Source organism: Agelaius tricolor, unplaced genomic scaffold (assembly GCF_023055355.1).
Source record: "Agelaius tricolor isolate 1412-34295 unplaced genomic scaffold, bAgeTri1.0.p SCAF_3, whole genome shotgun sequence".
Lineage (NCBI taxonomy): Eukaryota > Metazoa > Chordata > Aves > Passeriformes > Icteridae > Agelaius > Agelaius tricolor.
Window position 1 is genome coordinate 18,485,714 of NW_027269263.1, and position 20,765 is coordinate 18,506,478.

General features: G+C 52.3%; 2 protein-coding genes across 3 annotated transcripts; both read left to right on the forward strand.

Annotated features, from left to right (window-relative positions):
* The first annotated feature begins 643 nt into the window (after positions 1-643).
* HMOX1 (heme oxygenase 1) lies at positions 644-6,840 on the forward strand. 2 transcript variants are annotated; one of them, XM_071422747.1, is made up of 5 exons: positions 644-797; positions 1,114-1,234; positions 3,548-4,039; positions 4,655-4,766; positions 6,117-6,840. In XM_071422747.1, exons 1-5 carry the CDS (start codon positions 766-768, stop codon positions 6,251-6,253), a joined length of 894 nt encoding a protein of 297 aa, XP_071278848.1. In that variant the 5' UTR covers positions 644-765; the 3' UTR covers positions 6,254-6,840. The 2 variants fall into 2 exon arrangements, with proteins under 2 accessions (XP_071278848.1, XP_071278847.1); XM_071422746.1 differs by lacking the exon at positions 644-797 and having other exon boundaries at positions 923-1,234.
* A 1,977-nt stretch (positions 6,841-8,817) lies between these two features.
* Positions 8,818-18,386, forward strand: MCM5 (minichromosome maintenance complex component 5). Its single transcript, XM_071424279.1, has 17 exons — positions 8,818-8,929; positions 9,138-9,320; positions 10,181-10,307; positions 10,409-10,537; positions 11,232-11,404; positions 12,642-12,797; positions 12,886-13,052; positions 13,697-13,868; positions 13,970-14,081; positions 14,835-14,978; positions 15,266-15,331; positions 15,910-16,086; positions 16,191-16,303; positions 16,523-16,651; positions 16,878-17,020; positions 17,480-17,607; positions 18,029-18,386. The coding sequence occupies exons 2-17, from the start codon at positions 9,154-9,156 to the stop codon at positions 18,128-18,130; spliced, it is 2,205 nt and encodes a 734-aa protein (XP_071280380.1). The 5' UTR covers positions 8,818-8,929; positions 9,138-9,153; the 3' UTR covers positions 18,131-18,386.
* The last annotated feature ends 2,379 nt before the right edge of the window (positions 18,387-20,765 follow it).

A 20,765-nucleotide genomic window follows, 5' to 3' on the forward strand; every position in this document is an offset into this window, starting at 1 on the left:
TGCACTCTGCTGTGGTGACGACAGGAGCCAGCTGTCAAACGCATCCAATGCCATTGTTTCCGTGAGCAGGAGAGCATGGAAGGGCTTTTGCTGTGCATGGGTGCTGGCACACCTGTGCTGGCTCTGTGCAAAGTGACAGGGCAAGGGGGAGCTGCACAAGGGCAGGTCTGGCACCAGCAGGCCAGAGCTGGTGGTGCCTGAGCACAGCCACAGGAGATGGGATGGTTATACCTGAGCTGTGCCTGAGCAGGTGAGGATCAGGGCTGGATTAGCTCTCCAGGCAGGGTGCAAGGCTCACAGACTGGGGTGCAGGGTGAGGAGGCTGCCCTCTGTGCCCCAGGCATCAGCTCTGTAAATCCACCCTCCTTGTCCAACCCTGCCATGCGCAGGACAAGGAGCACCTCTGGCAATACCTGGGCTCTGTCTGCCACGGGCAAGGCACTGAAAGGGTTACAGAGCCAGGCACCCTCAAAAGAGAAGTTTCTGGACGTCCTCTGGTTTTTGCTTAGTAATCAGGATGCATCTGGTGACTTCCTCCTGGTTCCTGGGGGCTGGGGCCAGGAGGGGTGTCAGCGGGCTGGGAGGGAAGTGCTGCTGTGTTGTAAGAAGTTTGTGCTGCTCTGAGGTCAGCGCTCCTGCTCACGTGGCCTGGCACTATAAAGCTGGATTGGGACAGGCTGCCCAGCTCAGAGCCTCACTGTCCTGGGAGCTGGAAGGAAGGAGCAAAGCACCAGCAACAGCAGGGAAGCAGAGGAGTGGAGAAACATGGAAACTTCCCAGTCACACAACTCCGAGAGGTGAGAGCGGGACGGGAGTGAGAGGGAAGTTTTGTCAGAGGAGTGTTGTTTCTTGCCTTGCTTTTAGGAATGCTGTTCCTGTTCCTGCTCTGCAGGGAAAGGCATGCAGCTGCCTCCACCTCTGGATGGAGTCTGTCAGTCTTCCTTGCTCGGGACACTGTTTGGAAAGCTGGTGCTCTCTGGGTCTCATCCACATCTTTCGGGAACGCTCTGCTCCTTTTTCTGCCACCCCAGGCTCCCCCTTTTGTCCTAGAGAGCAAAGATCTGTTTTGTCAGAGGAGACAGCACTAATACCTGTTTCACTGTTCTTCCCCAGGATGTCCACAGACCTGTCAGAACTGCTGAAGGAAGCTACCAAGGAGGTGCACGAGCAGGCAGAGAACACACCGTTCATGAGGAACTTCCAGAAGGGGCAGGTGTCACTCCAGGAGTTTAAGGTACTTCAGCAGCATTGCTTGGGGATGGGAATTCCTCACCAGATAGATCAGATGGAGACTGAGAGGGGACTAAAGGGGGCAGGATGGGGCCAGTACAGGTGAGGAGGATAGGGACATGATGTATCAGCATCTCCTATGAAAAACATTAAACTTCTGCACCCTGAGGTGTTACTGGCTCCCCCTGCAGAAGGTGGCAAAGGACTCTGCATATCACAATGGGCAGCCAAGCTGAAACAGGAGAAAAAGGACAGAGGTTGATGGGACTAATGCTATTGCTTTTCTCTTGCTTCATAAATCCCTGCATGTTATTATTGCCACTCATAGTTAATGGAGATAGAACTATGTTCAGATACTTGAGCAGCTGAAATGCCCAAAAGAGGGAGAATTCTGTATTTACAACACTCTAAGCAGCTGCAGCTAGAAATAATGATGGGATGGTGAGAAAGTGAGGATGTGGGATCATTGCTGGCACTGAACTTTGCATTGTCACTTGAGTTATACCACAGCTGAGATCATGAACAATAACTCAAAACCAGACTGAGTTTGAGCAATCTGTGTCTGCTACTAACAAGTAGGAGCCTGTTGCTTTTTTCAAGATAAAAGAGAAACATTTCCACATATTAACCTAACCTGGCTAGATACAATTCCTGGGATCTGAGCCACACAACAAAGCAAAGAACAAAACCAAAACAAACACCTGGGCTAGAAATTCCTGAGAGGCTATAGGAAGTGACACATGGACTTGCAAACAACAGCTACCAATTCAACCTGTGGCTTAATTACTTTGTTGTTGGATTGTTCCTTGGCAAATAAATCCACAGAACTAGGAAAAAGACTGCTTATTTCTGACAGGTGGTATTCAGAATACTTAGCCAAGCATAAATTCAATCTCAGGTGCTAACTTCCTGCTGTAAGAAATATGGCATTGGTTAGGCAGTGATCTTTGACACAGGCAAGCTGTAAAAAGACCTTCAGGAATAAAACTTTGTTTCTTAGATGATTTTTACATGCTGACAGTTGAATGAGATGGGACATGGATTTTAAAATTTAACAAGTGTCTAAAAGCCATGTTTCTCATTAAACCACTACCTGCCTCTGAAAACAATCAGCTGAGCTGCATTTTTGCTTAATTTGGAAGGCAATGTTCCCATGTTTTGTTTCTTTTCCGGTAAGCTGGGTAACAGGTTACTGTTTAAAAAACTGTTTTTGTTTACTCTCTTGGCAGACCTATATATCTGGCCTGCTACGTGACCCCCCAGATGGTGGATATTTGTTTCCACAACCAGTCACTGCCCATGTGCTTATCAAAGTCCTATTTTCTGGCACAATGGGGCAAGGTTGAAACAGGAACTCTCTCATTGCAGAACTGACTGCTTTGTGAGAAAGTAAACAGCTTTCTCTCCTGTGAGCAACATAATCCCCCTAACCCAAACCTGACTCAGCTCTACTGCAACACCTTCATCTTTTACCATTTGCTGCTCACAAGGGGTCCCAGGGTAAGGAAGGGGTTGTGTAGGTGTAACAGCCTCTGAAAACAGAATGCCTGGGGAAGGAAAGAACACAGCTATATTGTCTCAGATCACATGGAAAAGTTGGCAGATAGAAGAAAGTATCACATAAGCTGGGAAAAACAACAATAACAATGGTTTCAAAATAGAGGGGAGAACACAGCCTCTCAGCACTCCTTCACAAAGACATCTTTCAGAGGCAGGCTGGGCTTCCAGATCCCTTTTATCTTGTCTCCCTGGGGCAACTGAGGAGGCAACCCCACTTGCATGCCTAAGTGAGCAGAGTGGTGGTGCCTCAGTTCTCAGGACGGTGGGATGCTGACAGGATGAATATGTTGAACAATAACCAGGGTGTGTCATCATCTCACAAGGCCCCACAAAGGGAAGCCACATTTTGCAGCATTCAAATTTGAACAATGTACCAGAAAGGATACCTTTGGGAATACCCTTTCTATTGACTGAGGGAATGGGAAGAGACCAGGAATGCTTAAACAGGGCTCCAGTTTACATCACATCAAGCTGCCAGACTTTAACTTGAAGGCAAGGCAGTGACTTCAGAGCAAGTAAGACCAATACCTGCTGGAAAGGGCTCACCTGATTGCTATCTCAAGCAGAAGGGAAGGGCTAAACAGTGTCTCCCTGTACCTTGCACTGTTTTCCACCTGGGAAATCTGCAACATCACAGATGTTTGTGACTCATAGTGGGTGTGCCCACGAGTACCTTTATTGTTAGTACAATTTGTCTCACAGACTTGAAAATGACAAAGAGATGCACCTATAGCTCACCTTCTTTCTTCTCTTTTAGCTGGTTACAGCATCCCTGTACTTCATCTACTCTGCTCTGGAGGAAGAGATTGAACGTAACAAGAACAATCCCGTTTATGCCCCTCTGTATTTTCCGGCCGAGCTGCACCGCAAAGCTGCCCTGGAGGAAGACTTGAAGTACTTCTATGGCAGAAACTGGAGGGAAGAGATCCCCTGTCCTGAGGCTACTCAGAAATACGTCGAGAGGCTCCACTACATAGGCAAGAACGAGCCAGAGCTCCTGGTGGCCCATGCCTACACTCGCTATTTGGGAGACCTGTCAGGGGGGCAGGTGCTGAAGAAAATTGCCCAGAAGGCTCTCCAGCTGCCCAGCACTGGGGAAGGGCTGGCTTTCTTCACCTTTGATGGGGTCTCCAATGCCACCAAGTTCAAGCAGCTCTATCGCTCCCGCATGAATGCTCTCGAGATGGACCTTGCCACTAAGAAAAGAGTCACGGAGGAGGCCAAGAAAGCATTCCTGTTAAATATACGGGTGAGTAACAACCAGCCAGCCCTGCCAGCCCACATCCTCTCTCAAACAAGAAAATAGCTACGGGGGAAATACAAGGCCAGTATTTGCACTGGGCAGCTTATGAGAAGTTGCGGATCAGGGTGAGCTGGTCAGAGTTGGATGGCCATGTTCTCCAACCTGGCAGCCAAATAAAACAATGATCTCTGAAAAGCTCTTCTCCCTCCCTTAGTGTTTGAATCCAGTCTCTTCTATGTGTCACTATTCAGATATGAATGAGGGTTAATACTGGGAGTGGGGATTACTACATAGTATCCTATGCCTCTGTGGTGATGTTACACAGATCCACTGTGCACTCTGACTAGGTGAGAGGCACCTTGCTTTCCTTCCCATCAGAAGGTGGGCAATAGCCTTCTCCTTAGCTGAAAGCTTCAGGGAGAACCTGCAAAGAGAACAAGGAGTTTGAAAGACATCCTCTTGACCTCACAGACAACTTTTGCTCCATGCAAAATGTGCCAGGAGACTTAGACTGAAGCCTTGTGTCTTCCTCTAGTTCCTAAAGTGCCTGGGGAAGGGGCAGGGGGTCCAGGGAAAGAACAAGAGGAGGCCACATAATGAGACAGTGTTTCTTGTCCTCAGGTGTTCGAGGCACTGCAGGAGCTGGTGTCCAAGGGCCAGGAGAATGGTCACCCTGTGCAGCCACAGGCAGAGCTGCTTCGCACGAGGAACGTCAACAAATCACACCAGCACGGTAAGACACTTCCAAGGGCAGGTGCTTCACAGTGCTCCTTCCTTCCCTCCTCCTCCCCTCCTCTGTCCTTGTTTGTAAAAGCCATTGGGAAACAAGCAGGAGGTGCTTGCCCCATCTCTTCTCCAGCCATCAGCAGGCAGTGCAAGGAGAGGCACTGCTGTGTGCAGAACTTCTTCTAGACATGGCAGAGCAAAGATAACACATGTGGGCTCTTCAAAAAGTGTGTCAGGGAGGAAGCTTTACAAAAAGAGACTCCTCTTTCCACCTCTAGGGCTTTAACAAATGTAAGGTTCCTTCACCACAGAGAAAACTGACCTTGAGTTCACAGAAGCAAGGGCATCAATTTTGGGTGCTGCAGATCAGCCGTGGTGCTGTGATGCTGACAGAGGTTCTTCTGGACACAGTCCTATCCAGCAGCCTGTCCTTTTGGACTGTATCTCCCTCTGATCATTTTCCTGCCTCCCAGAAATATTGCTGAAAATGCTGCAGAGAGTGAGCTGGGTTTAGAGTGAGCACTGCTCTGGATGGTGGAATGTAATCAGGCCTGTACCTGAGTGAGGAGTGAGCTCAGATGTTTACAGAGCAGAGTAGTTTCCATGAGGACACACAATTCAAATAAAAAATGGCCTACCCATTCTGAAACTAAAATGGAGATTTGTTTTCAGTGCATCCTGGATTGAACCAGAGTTTTTCCATGGCAAAGATGAAAAGCAAACATTACCTTAAGCATCTCTGGATAGTGAAGCTTAAAGCAGCTTCTGTGGGAAAGGCATTAAAAGTTGTCTGTGAAACATTGCCATTCCTTTCCCAATACATGCATACAAGTAAGATTTTCAGAAAAATTTGGTGTTGGAAGAGGAATCCCATCCTGAAGTCGTACTGCAGAAATTGCTTGGAGTGCTGAAGACTGTTCAAGGTCTTTAGATGCTGAACTAATTAAATCAGTGAGAAGTAGGACAGAAAATTCCTTTTAAAATCCTAGCTTCAGTATTTGTCTGTCTTCTGCACATATCAGGGGTTCAATGGAGCTGGGCAGTGCACGTGTAAGCCTGTAAGGAGACAAGGGAAGAGGCTGGTGGTCACCTACAGGGTGACCTACAGGTCACCACAGAGGGGCTGTGGGCCTTTGTGATTCCCAGGTCAAGTCTGCTGCTTCCCTTCTCCACTGGGAGAGCAGAACCTGCTGCCACTGTTTCTCCCAGCTGGGCTCTGGGCTTTCTCCTTCTTCCCTAGACAAATCCAGCAGGGTGTGCTCTGGCACTAGGGAGAGCAAACACTGCACCTTAGCAGCTTCTTGCCACAAACTCTTCTCACTTGTCTTCATTTGCTTCTTCTCCCAATTTGATGTAGGTGCAGCAGCTGGGAAGGAAAGCGAGAGGACAAAGCTGAGGAGCGCAGACACGACCGGCACGCCCTCCCTGCTGCGGTGGGTCGTGGCGCTCAGCTGCCTCGCCATGACGGTCGCCGTGGGCTTGTTTGCCATGTGAAAAAGCAGGACCTTCACCTTCTCTTTGTGACTTCCCTCACCCTGAACTAATCCACCTTCCCCAGTCCTTGTGAGAGAAATTACCCCTGACTGGGTACTGTGATCTTGGTTCTGCCACTAATACTAGGAGACTTTTCTCCCCGGAAATCAAAGAGTGCTGTAAGGGGGTTCAGGCAAAGTTTCTCCTGTGCTTGGTGTGAGCTCTTCTCAGAGACTAACTTTATCACCAAAAACCAAGGGTGCAAAAGGCTAAAAGCAATGGCCATGAATTGTCATTGCTTTACAGAGTGCCTACAAAAACCCTACAGGATCAGAAACACAGCTTTGGCATGTGTCTTTCCTCAGAAAGATGGAGTTCCTTGGAGCTCTGTTTGCTCAGATTTTTTATACTGCTAGATAATACTGTGATCACTTTCTCTGTGGAGCCACATGCTCCCATGGGTTCATTTTACATGACATTAGTAGGTCTTTTTTATTTCTTTTTCCCATTATTTTTGTCTTTGAAAACAAAAGACAGTTGTTGGGCATACAGTGTCATTCTTGTCTGGTTGTATAATTTATACACATAATAAATTTCAATGTAAAGTCTTTGAGCCTGGTGTTTCCTATTATTAAAGCTTTACCTGGGGAAAAAGGAGGTGTCTTTCTTCCTCCTGGCTTTATGTCTTTTGGAGCTGCTGCCTGCACAGACACAACAATAGACAGAAGCGGGAGCCAGACTCTGCTCCCACTCAGTGCTAACAATAACCTGTTCTAAGCTGGGGCAGGTTCCTTCAGCTCCTACACATTGCTCTCTCTATTTCTAGAAACAGCACGAAATTCAGTGAGCGTGCAGAGTATTTATAGGGGGTGGAAGTGGCACATAAGAGCTGGTTGCTATTCTGTCACAAGCAAAATGTGATGGGACTCTCAGCTGGTTGAAACCAGGAAGCTTTCCCTGAACTGCCAGCAAAGGGCTGCATTGCCTCTGCAACAGCTTCAGCTGGAATCAGAATTGCCACGTGTGTTTTCACCTCCCAAAAGTTAAAGGCATCCCAGGTTTTGGTCAAGGTGGCTGAAAGGGAGGCATCAAGCACACAACCACTGCCCTCACCCTCACTCCCAGGACTTGGCACACAGGTGGCCTTGCTAAAGACACTCCAAATACACAGCACTGCTGGAGCAGCCCATGCACACAGCTTGCTTTCCTTGCCTTTTGCTGAGGCACATCTGGAGGGCTGGGTTTGTGTGCAGCCACAGGCCCTGCCTGCTCCAGGAGCTCTCCCAGAACAGGAGAGGCTGCAGTTGGGTATGGCACTGCAGGTACTGACAAAAGTGCTCTGTTATCACCCAGAAAGCCTCTGTGATCAACCTGTCTCCGTGATGTGCCTGTTCTGGCTGTGACCTTAATCCCAAAGAAACATGTTCCTACTGATCTGTTTTAATGATCAGCACTGAACCTGCTCAAAGAACAAGAATCAGAAGGCAGGTCCTGCTGAGAATGAGCAGTGGGAAAACAGGACTGTTATCATTCTCAGGCTCTTTTCTAGTCTGCATCCCTTCCCCAACCCCCTTTAACAGTTCTCTCTTTGGATCCACCTGCCAGAAAAAATAGTTAATTCTTGAAAAAGATAGTCGGGTGTTTGAAGAGCAGGAATATTGCTTGATAGCTATTTAAATACAAGAACTTGTTCATTCAGATTTGAACTAAGTTCTACCTATTGAGCCACTCTAAACCATCCCAACTAAACCATTTTGTTCATTCAAACATGACCAGGAAGCTCAGATCCCAAAGAGACAAACAAATGTACATGAGCTCAGAAACACACTGCACCACACTCAGCCCCTCTCCTCTCCTCTCCTCAGAGAGCCTGACTGCAACCTCAAAGCTGGAAAATATGGGTTCTGACAGGTATCATACCCTCCCTGCTCATGCCAGGAGAGAGATGGTGCTTTGGGTATCTCACAGCCATTGCTGTCACACATAGAAGATTCCAGACTGAGCCTCAAGTCCGCAGAAATGGAGACCAAGGCTTTGTTTGTACCTGTCTATGATCTGTATGAGTACACCTGGTTTCTGTACAGCAATGACACCCTCTTCATTTCCCGCGGGCTGCAGCTGAACCCTCCCTTGTCACGCACTCCCAGCTCGCTCTGCATTAGGGCGCGCTTTACCACGCTTTGGAAGGGCCAAACTGCGCATCCAGCGACCTGCCAGCCTTCCCCCCAAGTTCACAAACAGCCAGGAGGAAGGCATCCCGGAGGACTCGTGTCCTGCGGCCCTGAAGCACTGAGGAGCCCCGGCTGTCCCAGGAGCCTGAGGAGTGATTAATCCACTGTATTCCCGCACCGCCCGCGATGGTATCGCCCGCTCCCCCTCCGCGCCCCGCCGCAATGGTGCGGCCCGCCCGCCATTTCGCTTCCCCCCGCCCTTCGCTCCCAGATTTCGCGCCACACCGCTGGGGCGGGCAGGGGGCGGAGCGCCCCGGCCAATCAGCGGCGGCAGGGGCGCCGCGCGCTCCCTCTCGGGGAGGGGGCGAGGGGGCGGCTGCGGCCCAATCAGCGGCGGCGCGCGGCGGGCGGGCCAATCGCAGCGCGCGGCGGCGGAGGCAGCGCGCGCTCCCTGCCCCGGTTTGGTTTCCGCCGCGCGCCGCTTTTGCCGCGAAAAAGTTGGGAGCGGGTTCCGGTGGGGAGCGAGGTACGGAGCGGCGGGGGTCGGGATCGGGATCGGGATCGGGGTCGGGGTTGGGGTCGGGGTCGGGTTATCCCTGGGGCATTGCGGGGAAAGAGCGCGGCCCGTGCGTGGGGCGCGGCGCGGGGCACTCGGCTGGGGCGATCCCGCCGGGCACTGGGTGCGGGCGGGGGAAGGAGGCGGCCGGGGCTGAGCCAGCGCTCTCGCCCCGCAGCGGAGCAGCGGCCGCGATGTCCGGCTTCGACGACCCCGGGATTTACTACAGCGACAGTTTCGGGGGAGACGCGTCCGTGGACGAGGGGCAGGTTCGGAAGTCGCAGCTGCAGAAGCGGTTCAAGGAGTTCCTGCGGCAGTACCGGGTGGGCACGGACCGGACGGGCTTCACTTTCAAATACAGGTGCTGCTGTGGCCCCTTTTCTCCTTCTGAGCCTTGCCCATCCCCATCTGCACATCCAGTCCGCTCTTAACCTCCCTCCTGCAGTGCACACCCCACAAACACAGTAGCCACTCTGTCTCTTCTCGTCGGCCATAAAAAGCTCAGTATTAAGAGGTGTTTGTGTTTAACGTGACAGAAAAGCAGAGGTCTGGTGTTGTCACAAATTTTTAGGCAGCCAGCCAGTGGAAAAGATAGCAATAGAGGGATCCACACTGCCAGGCTTGCACTTAGTTCTGAGATTCAAGATCTGTGTTTGAAGTTGTAGTGCTCTCTGGTTTGGAGAATTTTCTGTGTCTATTAAATCAGTGCACCACTCTGCACGTATGCCTTCCAACTCTATGAAGTTCCTTTGGCCACCTTTTGCTTATGCAGTTTGGAGACACAGCTCAACACGTTTAGAAGACATGGAGATACATCATAATCAGGGTTAGAACGGGCTTTTGCCTCTGAATTTCATTAATCCTGGCATTTGTAAGGAAAATGTTGTCTGTTCTGTTATTACTGCCTTTGCTTTAAACCACATCTTATGTATAGTAATTATTATCCTACATGCAGGTTTTTTCTCCCTGTTTATCTGGTCATGTAACTCCAGTAAATACTTCACATTGCCACTGCAGCACTGGTGTCCCTGGTCTTGTGTCACCTTTCAAAGTGGGCTTGGGTGAAAGGTTGCCCAGCTTCCCCTGTGCTTCTCCTGGAACTCACCTGATTTTCCCTGCTTGCTTTCCAAACCAAGGACTCCCTGCAGAGCCTGCCTTTTCTGATCCCTGCTTGACTGATGCTTTCTGCCCTGCAAACCTTTGCTGTTTCCTGCCTTACAGGGATGAGCTCAAGCGGCATTACAACCTGGGGCAGTACTGGGTGGAGGTGGAGATGGAAGACTTGGCCAGCTTTGATGAAGATCTCGCAGACTATTTGTACAAGCAGCCAACAGAGCACCTGCAGCTGGTAAGGATGGGGGTTGGCAACCCAAAATATTGTCACAAGAGCAGCTCTGATGTTCTGCTGTAACAGACCCACTGATAGCTAGCCCATTGCTCCCTCTCTAGTTGGAAGAAGCAGCAAAAGAAGTTGCAGATGAGGTCACTCGTCCTCGTCCCTCAGGGGAGGAGACTCTCCAGGACATCCAAGTGATGCTGAGGTCGGATGCCAACGCGGCCAACATCCGCAGCCTGAAGGTGAGTGAAGCATGTGGTGTGATTGCACGGGAGCTTTGGGGATCTGGTCTCATGGCTCAGGACAGGTTGTTGCCATTTGTTTGAGGGTTCCCAGGGAGTCCCCAGGGCCCCCCTAAGCTGTAAGTTCCCTGGTAGCAGCAGGCAGGCAAGGAGACTCCACGCAGCTTCTGAGGGGGCTAATTAGGTGAGGGTTTATTGGGGGTCCCACCCCCAGGAGCAGCAAGGTTTCTGAGGGAGAAGGGGGAAAGGGGAAGAGTGGAGGTGCCTAGGTAGAAAAGGGCCAAGAGAGAGCAAAGGGCCAAGAGAGATCCTCGTCTCCCTCACACAGTTTTACAGGGACATTCAAAGTGAGCACGGAATAAGCCTTGGGCCAATGGGATTACAGATACATGCTACTTCAGGGGAGGATCACAGGCTTGGAATAAACTGTACATTTTCGAGGGGTGAGACAGAGCATACCATTTAAATAAAATGTAACACCACAACAGGTCACTCACTAATTTACAAGCAGTGTTACTCTGCAGCTCAAATCTGACTGCAGAGGGCTGTTATTGCTGGTTCCTGCTGCAGGGACGTTATTGCTGTTGGTGGTGCTCTGTACAGAGTGTGCTGTCCTTGGCTCTCATGCTTTGTAGTTTCCTATCCATCTTCCACTGATGCTTTTCTCACCTTCCCTTCGCTTTTGCCTTTTCAGTCTGACCAGATGTCCCACCTTGTGAAGATCCCTGGGATTGTAATCGCAGCAACCCCTGTGAGAGCCAAGGCCACCAGAATCACCATCCAGTGCCGCAGCTGCCGCAACACCATCAGCAACATCGCCGTGCGCCCGGGCCTGGAGGGCTACGCCCTGCCCAGGAAGTGCAACACGTAAGGACCAACAGGCTGGAGGGCCAGAAAAGACTGCATTCCCTCTTCCTGCTCCTGCTGCGTCCCATGCATTGCAGAATCCCTGTTCCACAAGGCAGCAGGATCTGCATGGCTCTGCCTGCACCCTTTGTGCTGCCCCTGGGCCAGTGTGCAGTTCTGGCTGGCAAGTTCTAGCTGTCCCTCTGTGGGCGTGCTGCTTGTGACGCTGCACGGTCAGTGCTGCATGCAGCGTTGAGTGACCGTGTCCAGGGAGTTCTTCTTATTCATAGGGAGTTTCGCCTGTTGTGCCTAAAGGTTCATTCCTGTCTCCAGCTGTCCCATAATGCTAAGTTGCTCTCCTCTTTTCCAAACCAACTCCTTGCTTCCACATTCCCACTCCTGAGGGGGCTGTTTTGTGTTACCTTCCTTAGGGATGCTTTTCTGCTGGCCTTTTTATCCTGCTTTACAGCTCCTGGTGCCTCTGAGAACTGTGAGCATTAGACTGCCATTGTGCTGCAGCTCTCGAGGCAACCTGTCCTGGTGGGTTGTGTCTTTGGGCTCATACCTGCCAGTATTTATTTTCTGCACCTGAACTCTAATGGAGCTTGAGAGGGGTTTGGGCTAGGGATCATTCCCAATGTGTGTGGTCTGTACAGCACCTCATTCCTGATCCCTGACTGCATGAGTGCATCTGCTCTCTGGTGTTGCCCTACCTGAAAGCCCTGCATGGAGTCAAGCATCAGTTGTGCCACTCTGAGACAGCAGCAGGACATGGAGCTGCTCTTTGTCTCAGAGAACTTGTAATCTAGCTAGGCAGATATGGCTTGAGAGACTGGAAGGTGGATGTCAGCCTTGTCACATTGCTAATTGCTTTCTCACCAGAAACCACTTAACATTTGCTTCGTGCATGAGGTTGTAAAGAAAAATGCCCTGCTGTGTCACTCAGTCTGTGCTGCTACCCTCTGTGTAATTAATGAATTAGAGCTAGCAGAGGAGGGGTGGGAGGCAGGGAGAGTGCTCAGACAAGTGTCACCCTGCCTCTGGCTTGTTCTCATGTACACATTTGGCACTTGTAGAAGACAAGACAGAGGGCTTGCTGGCCTTTGGTCTGGCCCCATGTGTCTGCCCTTAGCTGCTGATGTGGCACTGCTTGGAAGGGCAGCTGTCCCTTGCTGTCGCTGCTGTCCCCTCCACAGGTTCGCTCCAAGGGGCGGCTCCTCAGTGCTAACAGCCTCCCCTGACTGATCTCTCTGCACAGAGAACAAGCTGGCCGCCCAAGGTGCCCTCTGGACCCTTACTTTATCATGCCAGATAAGTGCAAGTGCGTGGATTTCCAGGTCCTGAAACTGCAGGAGTCTCCAGATGCCGTGCCACACGGGGAGATGCCCCGGCACTTGCAGCTCTACTGTGACAGGTACTGGCACAGCCCTCCCACCCTGCCCCTGCTGGCTGGCGCTGCTGCCATCCTTTCCCACCACCATCCTCTGCCTGTCTCCTCTTAGGTACCTGTGTGACAAAGTTGTCCCAGGGAACAGAGTCACTATCATGGGGATCTACTCCATCAAGAAATCTGCACAGGGCAAGAACAAAAGCCATTACAATGTGGGGGTGGGCATCCGGAGCGCTTACATCCGCGTGGTGGGCATCCAGGTGGACACGGAGGGCTCAGGTGAGGGCTGCTTTTGGTGTGCATTTGGTCTGTGTTGGTAGCCTGGTGTTGGGAGACACTTCCCACCCTGTTCCTGAACAAGGAAGTGATCCCTCAGCAAGAACTGTTTGAAATCACAGCCTTCATCCTTCTCTGCTGTTAATGTAGCAGAGGGTTCAAGCCATTCCAGGGTCTGACTTGTCCTGGGCTCTCTTTTGAGAGCTGTTAATGTAGCAGAGGGTTCAAGCCATTCCAGGGTCTGACTTGTCCTGGGCTCTCTGGGAAAAAGTAAGGCTTTTTCCCAGTCATATTAAATGAGGAGGTCTCAGCCTGGGTCCTCCAGGGCTAAACCATCCCTGAGGATCCCAGCTGAAGTCCCTGGTTAAGACTGTATTTAAAATGTGGTCCTGACTGTAATTCTCCCTCTGGTTCCTGCAGAGCTGCTTTGCCCAAGATCCTTGCTTTTTCTTATCAGCCTCTGAGGACACAGCAGCCTGCCTTGCTGGGTTAGCAGATGCTTGCCCTCTCCACCCTTCCTACCTGGTGGCACTTGGCATGATTTTCAAGAGGGGATTTTGGTTGTAGTGTGTGTGGGGGGAATGATACAGTTTCCTCTAAGACCTCTATTTGTTCACTGTTGCATCATTCCCCTCATCCCTGTACAGGACATGGCTTCAGTGGCTCGGTGACCCCTCAAGAAGAGGAGGAACTTCGTCGCCTTGCTGCCATGCCCAACATCTACGAGACCATTGCCAAGAGCATCGCACCCTCCATCTACGGCAGCACTGACATCAAGAAGGCCATCGCCTGCCTCTTGTTTGGGGGCTCCCGCAAGAGGTGGGGAAGAGTCAGCCCTGGTTTCCAAAGTCAGTGTTTTGTTATCAAAATAAATGCTCACCAACTCTCCTCCCTCTCTTCTCCCAACCCCATCACTCCAGGCTCCCGGATGGCCTGACCCGCAGAGGGGACATCAACTTGCTGATGCTGGGGGACCCTGGCACGGCCAAATCCCAACTGCTGAAGTTTGTTGAGAAGTGTTCGCCCATTGGGGTACGTGGCTTGAGGTGCCCACTTGTAGTGCACCCCTTTTCTCTCTTCTGCTCCTTGTCTAGCCCCAGAGACAAGACCGTGGTCATGGCAGACACCTGCTTGTGCATCCACAGGCAGGCTTGCTGGCAGAGGCACGAACTGCCATTTCCAGTACTAGCCTAGAAGGGATGGGCAGTGAGGGAGGGAAGGTGAAGAAGGTCATGCCTTTTATTATGCTGTGAGCCAGGCTGTTAGCATATGTCCAAAGACGTGCCTGGTGCTGCTGTTTATTGTTGAGACTTGATCAGCAGAGGGGCTGGCTGGTCAGGACAAATTAAGTTGACTGCATCTCAGGCACGGACCTCCAGCTTGAGCCCAGGCATAGAATTATGTTTTCAGCTGTGTTTTTTTGTAGTCTCTATTAAACTCAGCCTCTGACTGTATTGTTCCCTCCAGGGGCAAACAAAGCTAATGCAGCAGCCCACCAAACAATGAATCACTCCCTCTTCTGTACTTAATATCTGTGTTTGTGTCTGCATGCCCTCCGGTGTGTCACAGCTGCTTAGTCTGAGGCTTGGGATGAGGCAATAGCCCTGCTCTTCACCCAGCACATCTGCTTTTTACATGTGCTGAGGGCTTTTCTTGGAGGTTCTTCCCTCAGGAGCTCTGGATTTTGTGGTGCCAGGGATGTTTTGTCTCTCAGCTGGAGCAGTGGCCTCCTGGGTGCTGCTGCAGCTGATGTCCTGTCCCTTTCCTTGTTCCACGTGTCACTAGGTGTACACCTCAGGAAAAGGCAGCAGTGCTGCTGGCTTGACAGCCTCAGTGATCCGTGACCCTGTCTCCAGGAATTTCTTCATGGAGGGAGGAGCCATGGTGCTGGCAGACGGAGGAGTGGTGTGCATCGATGAGTTCGACAAGGTACCTGTGGGGCTGCCTGTGGGAGTGGGAAGGAGACCCCTTGGGATGCCAGCCTGTCCCAGCAGAGCCCAGAGCTGCAGGAGGAAGGGCAACTCCACTGACACTCCCTCACTTCCTTCCAGGGAAGGTTGGGGATGGGGTTGCAAGGAAATTCAGTTGCATCCTGCCTGCTTGGGCAGAGGTCCTCACAGACCTTTATGTGGGGGGTCACTTCAGTAAGTGTGTGGCAGAGGTGACTGATGGTGACTTTTTCTCCTTGCCTGGTTTCTCTCACCTGGGATGTGAAGATGCGGGAGGATGACCGTGTGGCCATCCATGAGGCGATGGAGCAGCAGACCATCTCCATTGCCAAGGTGAGCTGTGGATTGAGCATGCTGCCCTGAGGTGGGAATCTGAGAGCCCTGCAACCAGTGGCCACACATCTTTTGCCAGAACTGCCCATTTTAGAGCCCAGGCAGTGGTATTGATGGTTGCTGGTGTCGCTGGTCTGAGAGCAGTCAGCCCTGCCTGGAGGCTTTGGGCAGCCTGAACTTCATGGCTTCTCCTTGCTGCTGGCTGTCAGGCTGCACCTGCAAACCCATGCTTTGTGCCAGAGCTGCCCAGGAGGACTCAGCCCTGTCTACCCAGTGTTTGTGTCTCAGATCACAAACCTGGGGTGAGGTCTCCTCTGTCTCTGCCCTCGACAAGAGGTTTTAAATGAAATCACTCAGTGCTCAAGTCTCAGCTGAAGCCAGTCCCCTTTCGGAAGGACATGTGGGTCCTGTCCCACCATTACAGAGCAACTGGGTGCTACTTATGGGGCTTTATTTAAATGCAAGTGATTACAGTGAGTCCTTGAAAATGGCTTTCAACCTTTCTCTGAATAATGACCTGTTGTGACATGGAGGGGGTCTCAAGGACACCATCCTTTTTTTTTTGCCTTCACCCACAGGCAGGAATCACAACCACACTCAACTCCCGCTGCTCAGTTCTCGCAGCTGCCAACTCCGTCTTTGGGCGCTGGGATGATACCAAGGGCGAGGAGAACATTGATTTTATGCCCACCATCCTGTCCCGATTTGACATGATCTTCATCGTTAAGGATGAGCACAATGAGGAGCGAGACATGGTGCGTGGAGCTGCGGGTGCAGCTGGGACTCAGGGTGCCCCTTTCTTTGGGAGGAGGAGGAGGCAGGGGCCTTCCTGCTCTCTGACTGCCTTCTGCTTTCCCAGACGCTGGCCAAGCACGTGATGGCCTTACACGTGAGTGCCTTGACGCAGACCCAGGCCGTGGAGGGCGAGATCGAGCTGAACAAGCTGAAGAAGCTCATCTCCTTCTGTCGGACGTGAGTGTCAGGCGTGCCTTTGGCACCCCCGGGCTGTGCAGTGGGAGGCAGTGGTGAGAGGCAAAGCACCCGGCACTCTGGGTGCCCTTTCTCTTAACTCCTGCCTTGGGAAAATGGTGAAAGAGGAGCTCTCAGTGGTGCTGCAGCACCCAGGGAAGGGAGGGGTGCCCGGGGGACCCTCCCCTTGGGCGCTGGCTCCAGCTGGTGTCCCCCTTGCAGGAAGTGTGGCCCTCGGCTGTCGGCAGGGGCGGCGGAGAAGCTGAAGAACCGCTACATCCTGATGCGCAGCGGCACCCGCCAGCACGAGCAGGAGAGCGACCGCCGCTCCAGCATCCCCATCACTGTCCGGTGAGCAGCACCCCCGCCTCGCCCCCAGCACCTCTGGGGCTAGGGCTCATCCAGGAAGGGGCTGTCACGGTGCTGGGCTGTGAGGGTGTGGCCCCGAGCCCTGAAAGTGCTGTGGGGGGAGGCAGGAGGTGCATGGAGTGGGAGAGGTGGGGATGGCTGGAGGTGGGGGGAAGAAAACATCCCTGAAGCTGCAGTAGAAAGCAGGGAATGTCTCTGGTGGCTGCAGGCAGCTGGAGGCCATTGTGCGCATTGCTGAGTCCTTGGCGAAGATGAGGCTCCAGCCCTTTGCCACCGAGACAGACGTGGAGGAGGCCCTGCGGCTCTTCCACGTGTCCACGCTCGATGCGGCCATGTCGGGCAGCCTGTCAGGTGAGGAGGAGATACTCTGTGCTGGGGGTAGGAGAGACATGCTGGACCTGGCTGCTCAGGGCAGGCAGAGACGAGCTCCTCTCTCAGGACCTGGCTGTCAGGAGCAGGTGCTGGACCTCCTTCCTGAGCAAAGACAAAGGAATGCTTTGGGCAGCAAGGGGCCATCGTGGGACTGTGCCTCACAGGGAGGGCAAAGGCAGACACTGAGGATCTCCTATGCTGCCCAGGGAAGGGCTGGTCTGGCCCCTTGTGGTCCCAAGGGCAAAATCTGGTGCTGGACGTGGTTCCCACATTCAGTTCTGTGGCTGGAGCTCCACAGCCTTTTACAGTGGAGTTGTTAGTGGGTTCCCTAAAGTCTGTAAGCTGTGCAGGTGTGGTGGGAGACACAGGAGCTGAGCACTGTGTCCTGGAGAGTGACAGCTGGGCAGCACAGAGAGCTCACTCAGTGTCTCCCTGCAGGGGCAGAAGGCTTCACAACACAGGAGGACCAAGAGATGCTGTCCCGCATTGAGAAGCAGCTCAAGCGCCGCTTTGCCATTGGCTCCCAGGTGTCCGAGCACAGCATCGTCCAGGACTTCATGCGCCAGGTGGGCCAGGGACCCATAGAGGGCTGGGCTCCAGGGAAAACCAGGGACCCCAGGCTGCTGCTGGGGGCATGAAACCCCTTCCTCAAGAGCGGACTGGTGAACCTTTTGGTCATGCTTTAGAAGTTGTGTGTAGGGAATGGTGTGCAATGTGATTGCAGAGTTTAAGGAGACTGAGGTAATTTTCTGCGAAACCTCTGAGGGCTGGGGCTCTTTGGGGTCCTACCCTTGAAACCAGAACTGTTGGATTTATGACACTGGCTGCAGTCAGATCTGAAATAAGGAAAGCATCAGTGTCTTGGGCTATTGGGCTTGCTCCTTTTAGAGAGTCCTAGCCAGGCTTTGGCAGAGGTTGCAGGTTCCTGCTGAGCTCCTGTTAGCTATTCCATGCTGGCTCATGTTCCCCCACTCTCCCCCTTTGCAGAAGTACCCAGAACACGCCATCTACAAGGTGCTGCAGCTGATGATGCGGCGGGGGGAGATCCAGCACCGCATGCAGCGCAAGGTCCTGTACCGCATCAAGTGACCTCCCTGTCCCAGGCTCCAGGAGGGAACTGCTGCTGCTGACACTGCCCAGGAGCAGGCAGAGTGCCCCTGGGAGCTGGGGCCTGCTCCTGAAAGAAGCTTTTCCTTGGGGAGCCCAAAAGCCCCAGGCCTCCATCTTGAACCAGGGTTTGTGGTGGTCAGGGTGTCCCTTGTGTGCTCTGTTGCTGTGTCATGTCCATGTTTCTTTGAACTTTAAAAGCTTTTAGTTTGTATTAAAATAAAACTTTATATTGGTAGCTTGGCGTCTTTGCCTGTGAGGGGCAAAGGGGATGGATCCCCTTCCTCCTTTGAAGGGGGTGCAGGATTTTGGATAGAAAGGTGTCCCTCCTGCCTGCCCTCCCTTATGCACTTACTCTCACTCAGGCTCCAGCCTCATGGGTAGCACCAGCAGCCCTGAAGCCAGAAACTCATTTCTCACTCAGGGTTTGTCTATTAAGGCATGAAGCCTGTTGGCACAAGCTGTCCAGTTGGGCTCAGCAGTGCAGGAGGCACTTTACCACTCCCTGTGTGCAGTCTGCTACTTTCTTCCCCCTCAGCCAGTGGCAGTGAAGGAAATTATTTGCTGATTGTTCCCTGCTCTTTGCTAATCCCTCTCTGCTTTATTCCAGGGCTGCAGCAGGGACACCCTTTACCCTGCAGTGTTAAAGGGCTGTGTGAAAGTCTTGCTTGAGGCATGGGCAGAGTTCCCTGCTTGCTCCAGTGAGGATGGAGATGAAGGATAAATCCCCACGAGCTGTGTGCTGTCCTCCAAGTAGTCCCTGCCACCTCCTCCTTTATGCCAGTGGCCTTGGGGAAGATTGTCCCACACACCAGGAGCCTCTCCTGGACACTGCCCCACGGTGTCCTTGTGCAGCTACTCACCCTTCTGCATTTGCAGCACAACCTTGCACTTAAAAACTTGGCAGATTTTAGTCCTGTGTCTCTTAAGTGTTCTCACAGAGATGTATGGTGCTGGTAGGTCCCCGCTCTCAGCAGCCTGGGGCCACCCTGCCTGTGAGGACACTGCTGAAGACAGCAGTGTTGGGTGAGCAAAGCTGCTGCATGTGGTGGACAGGCTGGTGCCTGTGGCTGCTTTCAGGCTGAAAAACCCCAGGAGAGGTTTCAATAGCAACAGAAACATTCAGGGCCAGCAGAGGGTACCAGAGCCTTGAGGATGCCAAACTGTGGCCCTGCTTGTGGCGCTGCCTCCTTCTCCTAGAGGGAAAACCAAGGGAGCCCAATGGGCTGGGCTGTGCTGTGCACTCAGTCTGGTAGCTCCCACGAGGCTTGGGCCCCACTGCAGCACTTGGGGGTCCAACAGCATCCCTCTGCTGCTGGGGTTTGAGGCACATGGTGCACTCCTGTGGTTGTGGAGTTGGAAGTCTGGAGGGGCTGGGTGGTGGTGGCGTGGGAGAGACTGGCTGCAAATTAGAGGAACAGCCTTCTGCTCTTCATTCTCCTATTTTTTTTGTTAGGGACAGCCTTTGTGGAGGGCTAGAAGGAAGAGAAGGCTGGCCTAGACTCCCAAAGAATAGGCCAGGATAGGTCTCTCGTTCTGGTGATTCTATTGCCCCATGATTTTGCATGTGCCAAGCACCTTGCAGTGTTTCTTGGAGCAAGCAATGCTGGGGCAAAAGAGGGCCCCTTTGTGCCTTTTTTTTCCTGAGGGAAAACTTTCTGTCCTCACAGTGCTCCCTGGATGTAAAAATAAGAGAGGGATGCTGCTGCTCCATGGAGGGGATCATCTCCAGGAAGAAGAGTAAGTGGATGTGGGAATAACAGCCACATTCTGCCCTAGAAACGGAAGTTCTCAAAACTCCAGGTGTCTGTTGGAGAGCATCCTGCCCTCCTCATGAGCTTGCAGCATCAGGAGGGGCTCTCAGGGCAGGGTCAGCACAGGCCTGAGGCAGCAGCATGGTGTTGTGGCTGTGTTTCTGCCATGGCCCCTGCAGAGCTGTTGTAATGGGTCCTGCAGGTCTCTCAGCCCTGCCACTGTCCCACAAGTACCTCTGTCCTTGCTCTGAAGGTGCAGGCAGTATCTGTCTGTGCTTCTTTCAGAGGTGCACAAGAGCCCAGCAAACAGAGGAGTGAGTGTGGGAGTGCAGGATCAGTATCCACAGCCTGCTGTTAGTGCTGCCTCTGGAGGAGCCTGAGCCTCTGTTCCCAGGCTGGAAAGGAACACCCAGTGATGGGACTGGATGGGGAGAGAGATGGGCATAGGGTAAGGGAGCACAGTGCAAAGGGCTCTTTCCCTCATGTACTTTCCTTCCCCCTTTCCCTCCTTTCTTCCCTCAGACACCCCCTGATCATCACAATTTTTTTTTTCTGTGCTGGAGCAACAGGACATGGCTGGATTTTGGCTGCTGCTGGCTGCCAGAGGTGGTCATGTGTCATTCAGAGGTTTTAAATGAGCCATCATCTCCAGGAACATCAAGCTGTGCTGGGCGTTGGCAGGTGTGGAGGTTGGAAATTGTAATTTTTTAATGTTGTGTTCGTGACATGATAAGAGCTGAGGTGGATTTCTGTGCTGGGGATCAGAATGATTGATCTCTTTGTGCCAAGAACTGTGTTGATGATATGGTATGAGGTTATGTAAGTGTACATAGGACGTGAAACAACATCTTTGAGCAATTAAT

Excerpts from the sequence above, each read along its gene's own strand:
- HMOX1 (XM_071422746.1), top strand. The coding sequence starts at position 923 with ATGGAGTCTGTCAGTCTTCCTTGCTCGGGACACTGTTTGGAAAGCTGG. Across the intron at positions 4,040-4,654 it reads CATTCCTGTTAAATATACGG|GTGTTCGAGGCACTGCAGGA; the intron begins GTGAGTAACAAC and ends TCTTGTCCTCAG. Across the intron at positions 4,767-6,116 it reads CAACAAATCACACCAGCACG|GTGCAGCAGCTGGGAAGGAA; the intron begins GTAAGACACTTC and ends AATTTGATGTAG.
- MCM5 (XM_071424279.1), top strand. The coding sequence starts at position 9,154 with ATGTCCGGCTTCGACGACCCCGGGATTTACTACAGCGACAGTTTCGGG. Across the intron at positions 13,053-13,696 it reads GGTGGACACGGAGGGCTCAG|GACATGGCTTCAGTGGCTCG; the intron begins GTGAGGGCTGCT and ends ATCCCTGTACAG. Across the intron at positions 16,652-16,877 it reads AGCATCCCCATCACTGTCCG|GCAGCTGGAGGCCATTGTGC; the intron begins GTGAGCAGCACC and ends TGGTGGCTGCAG.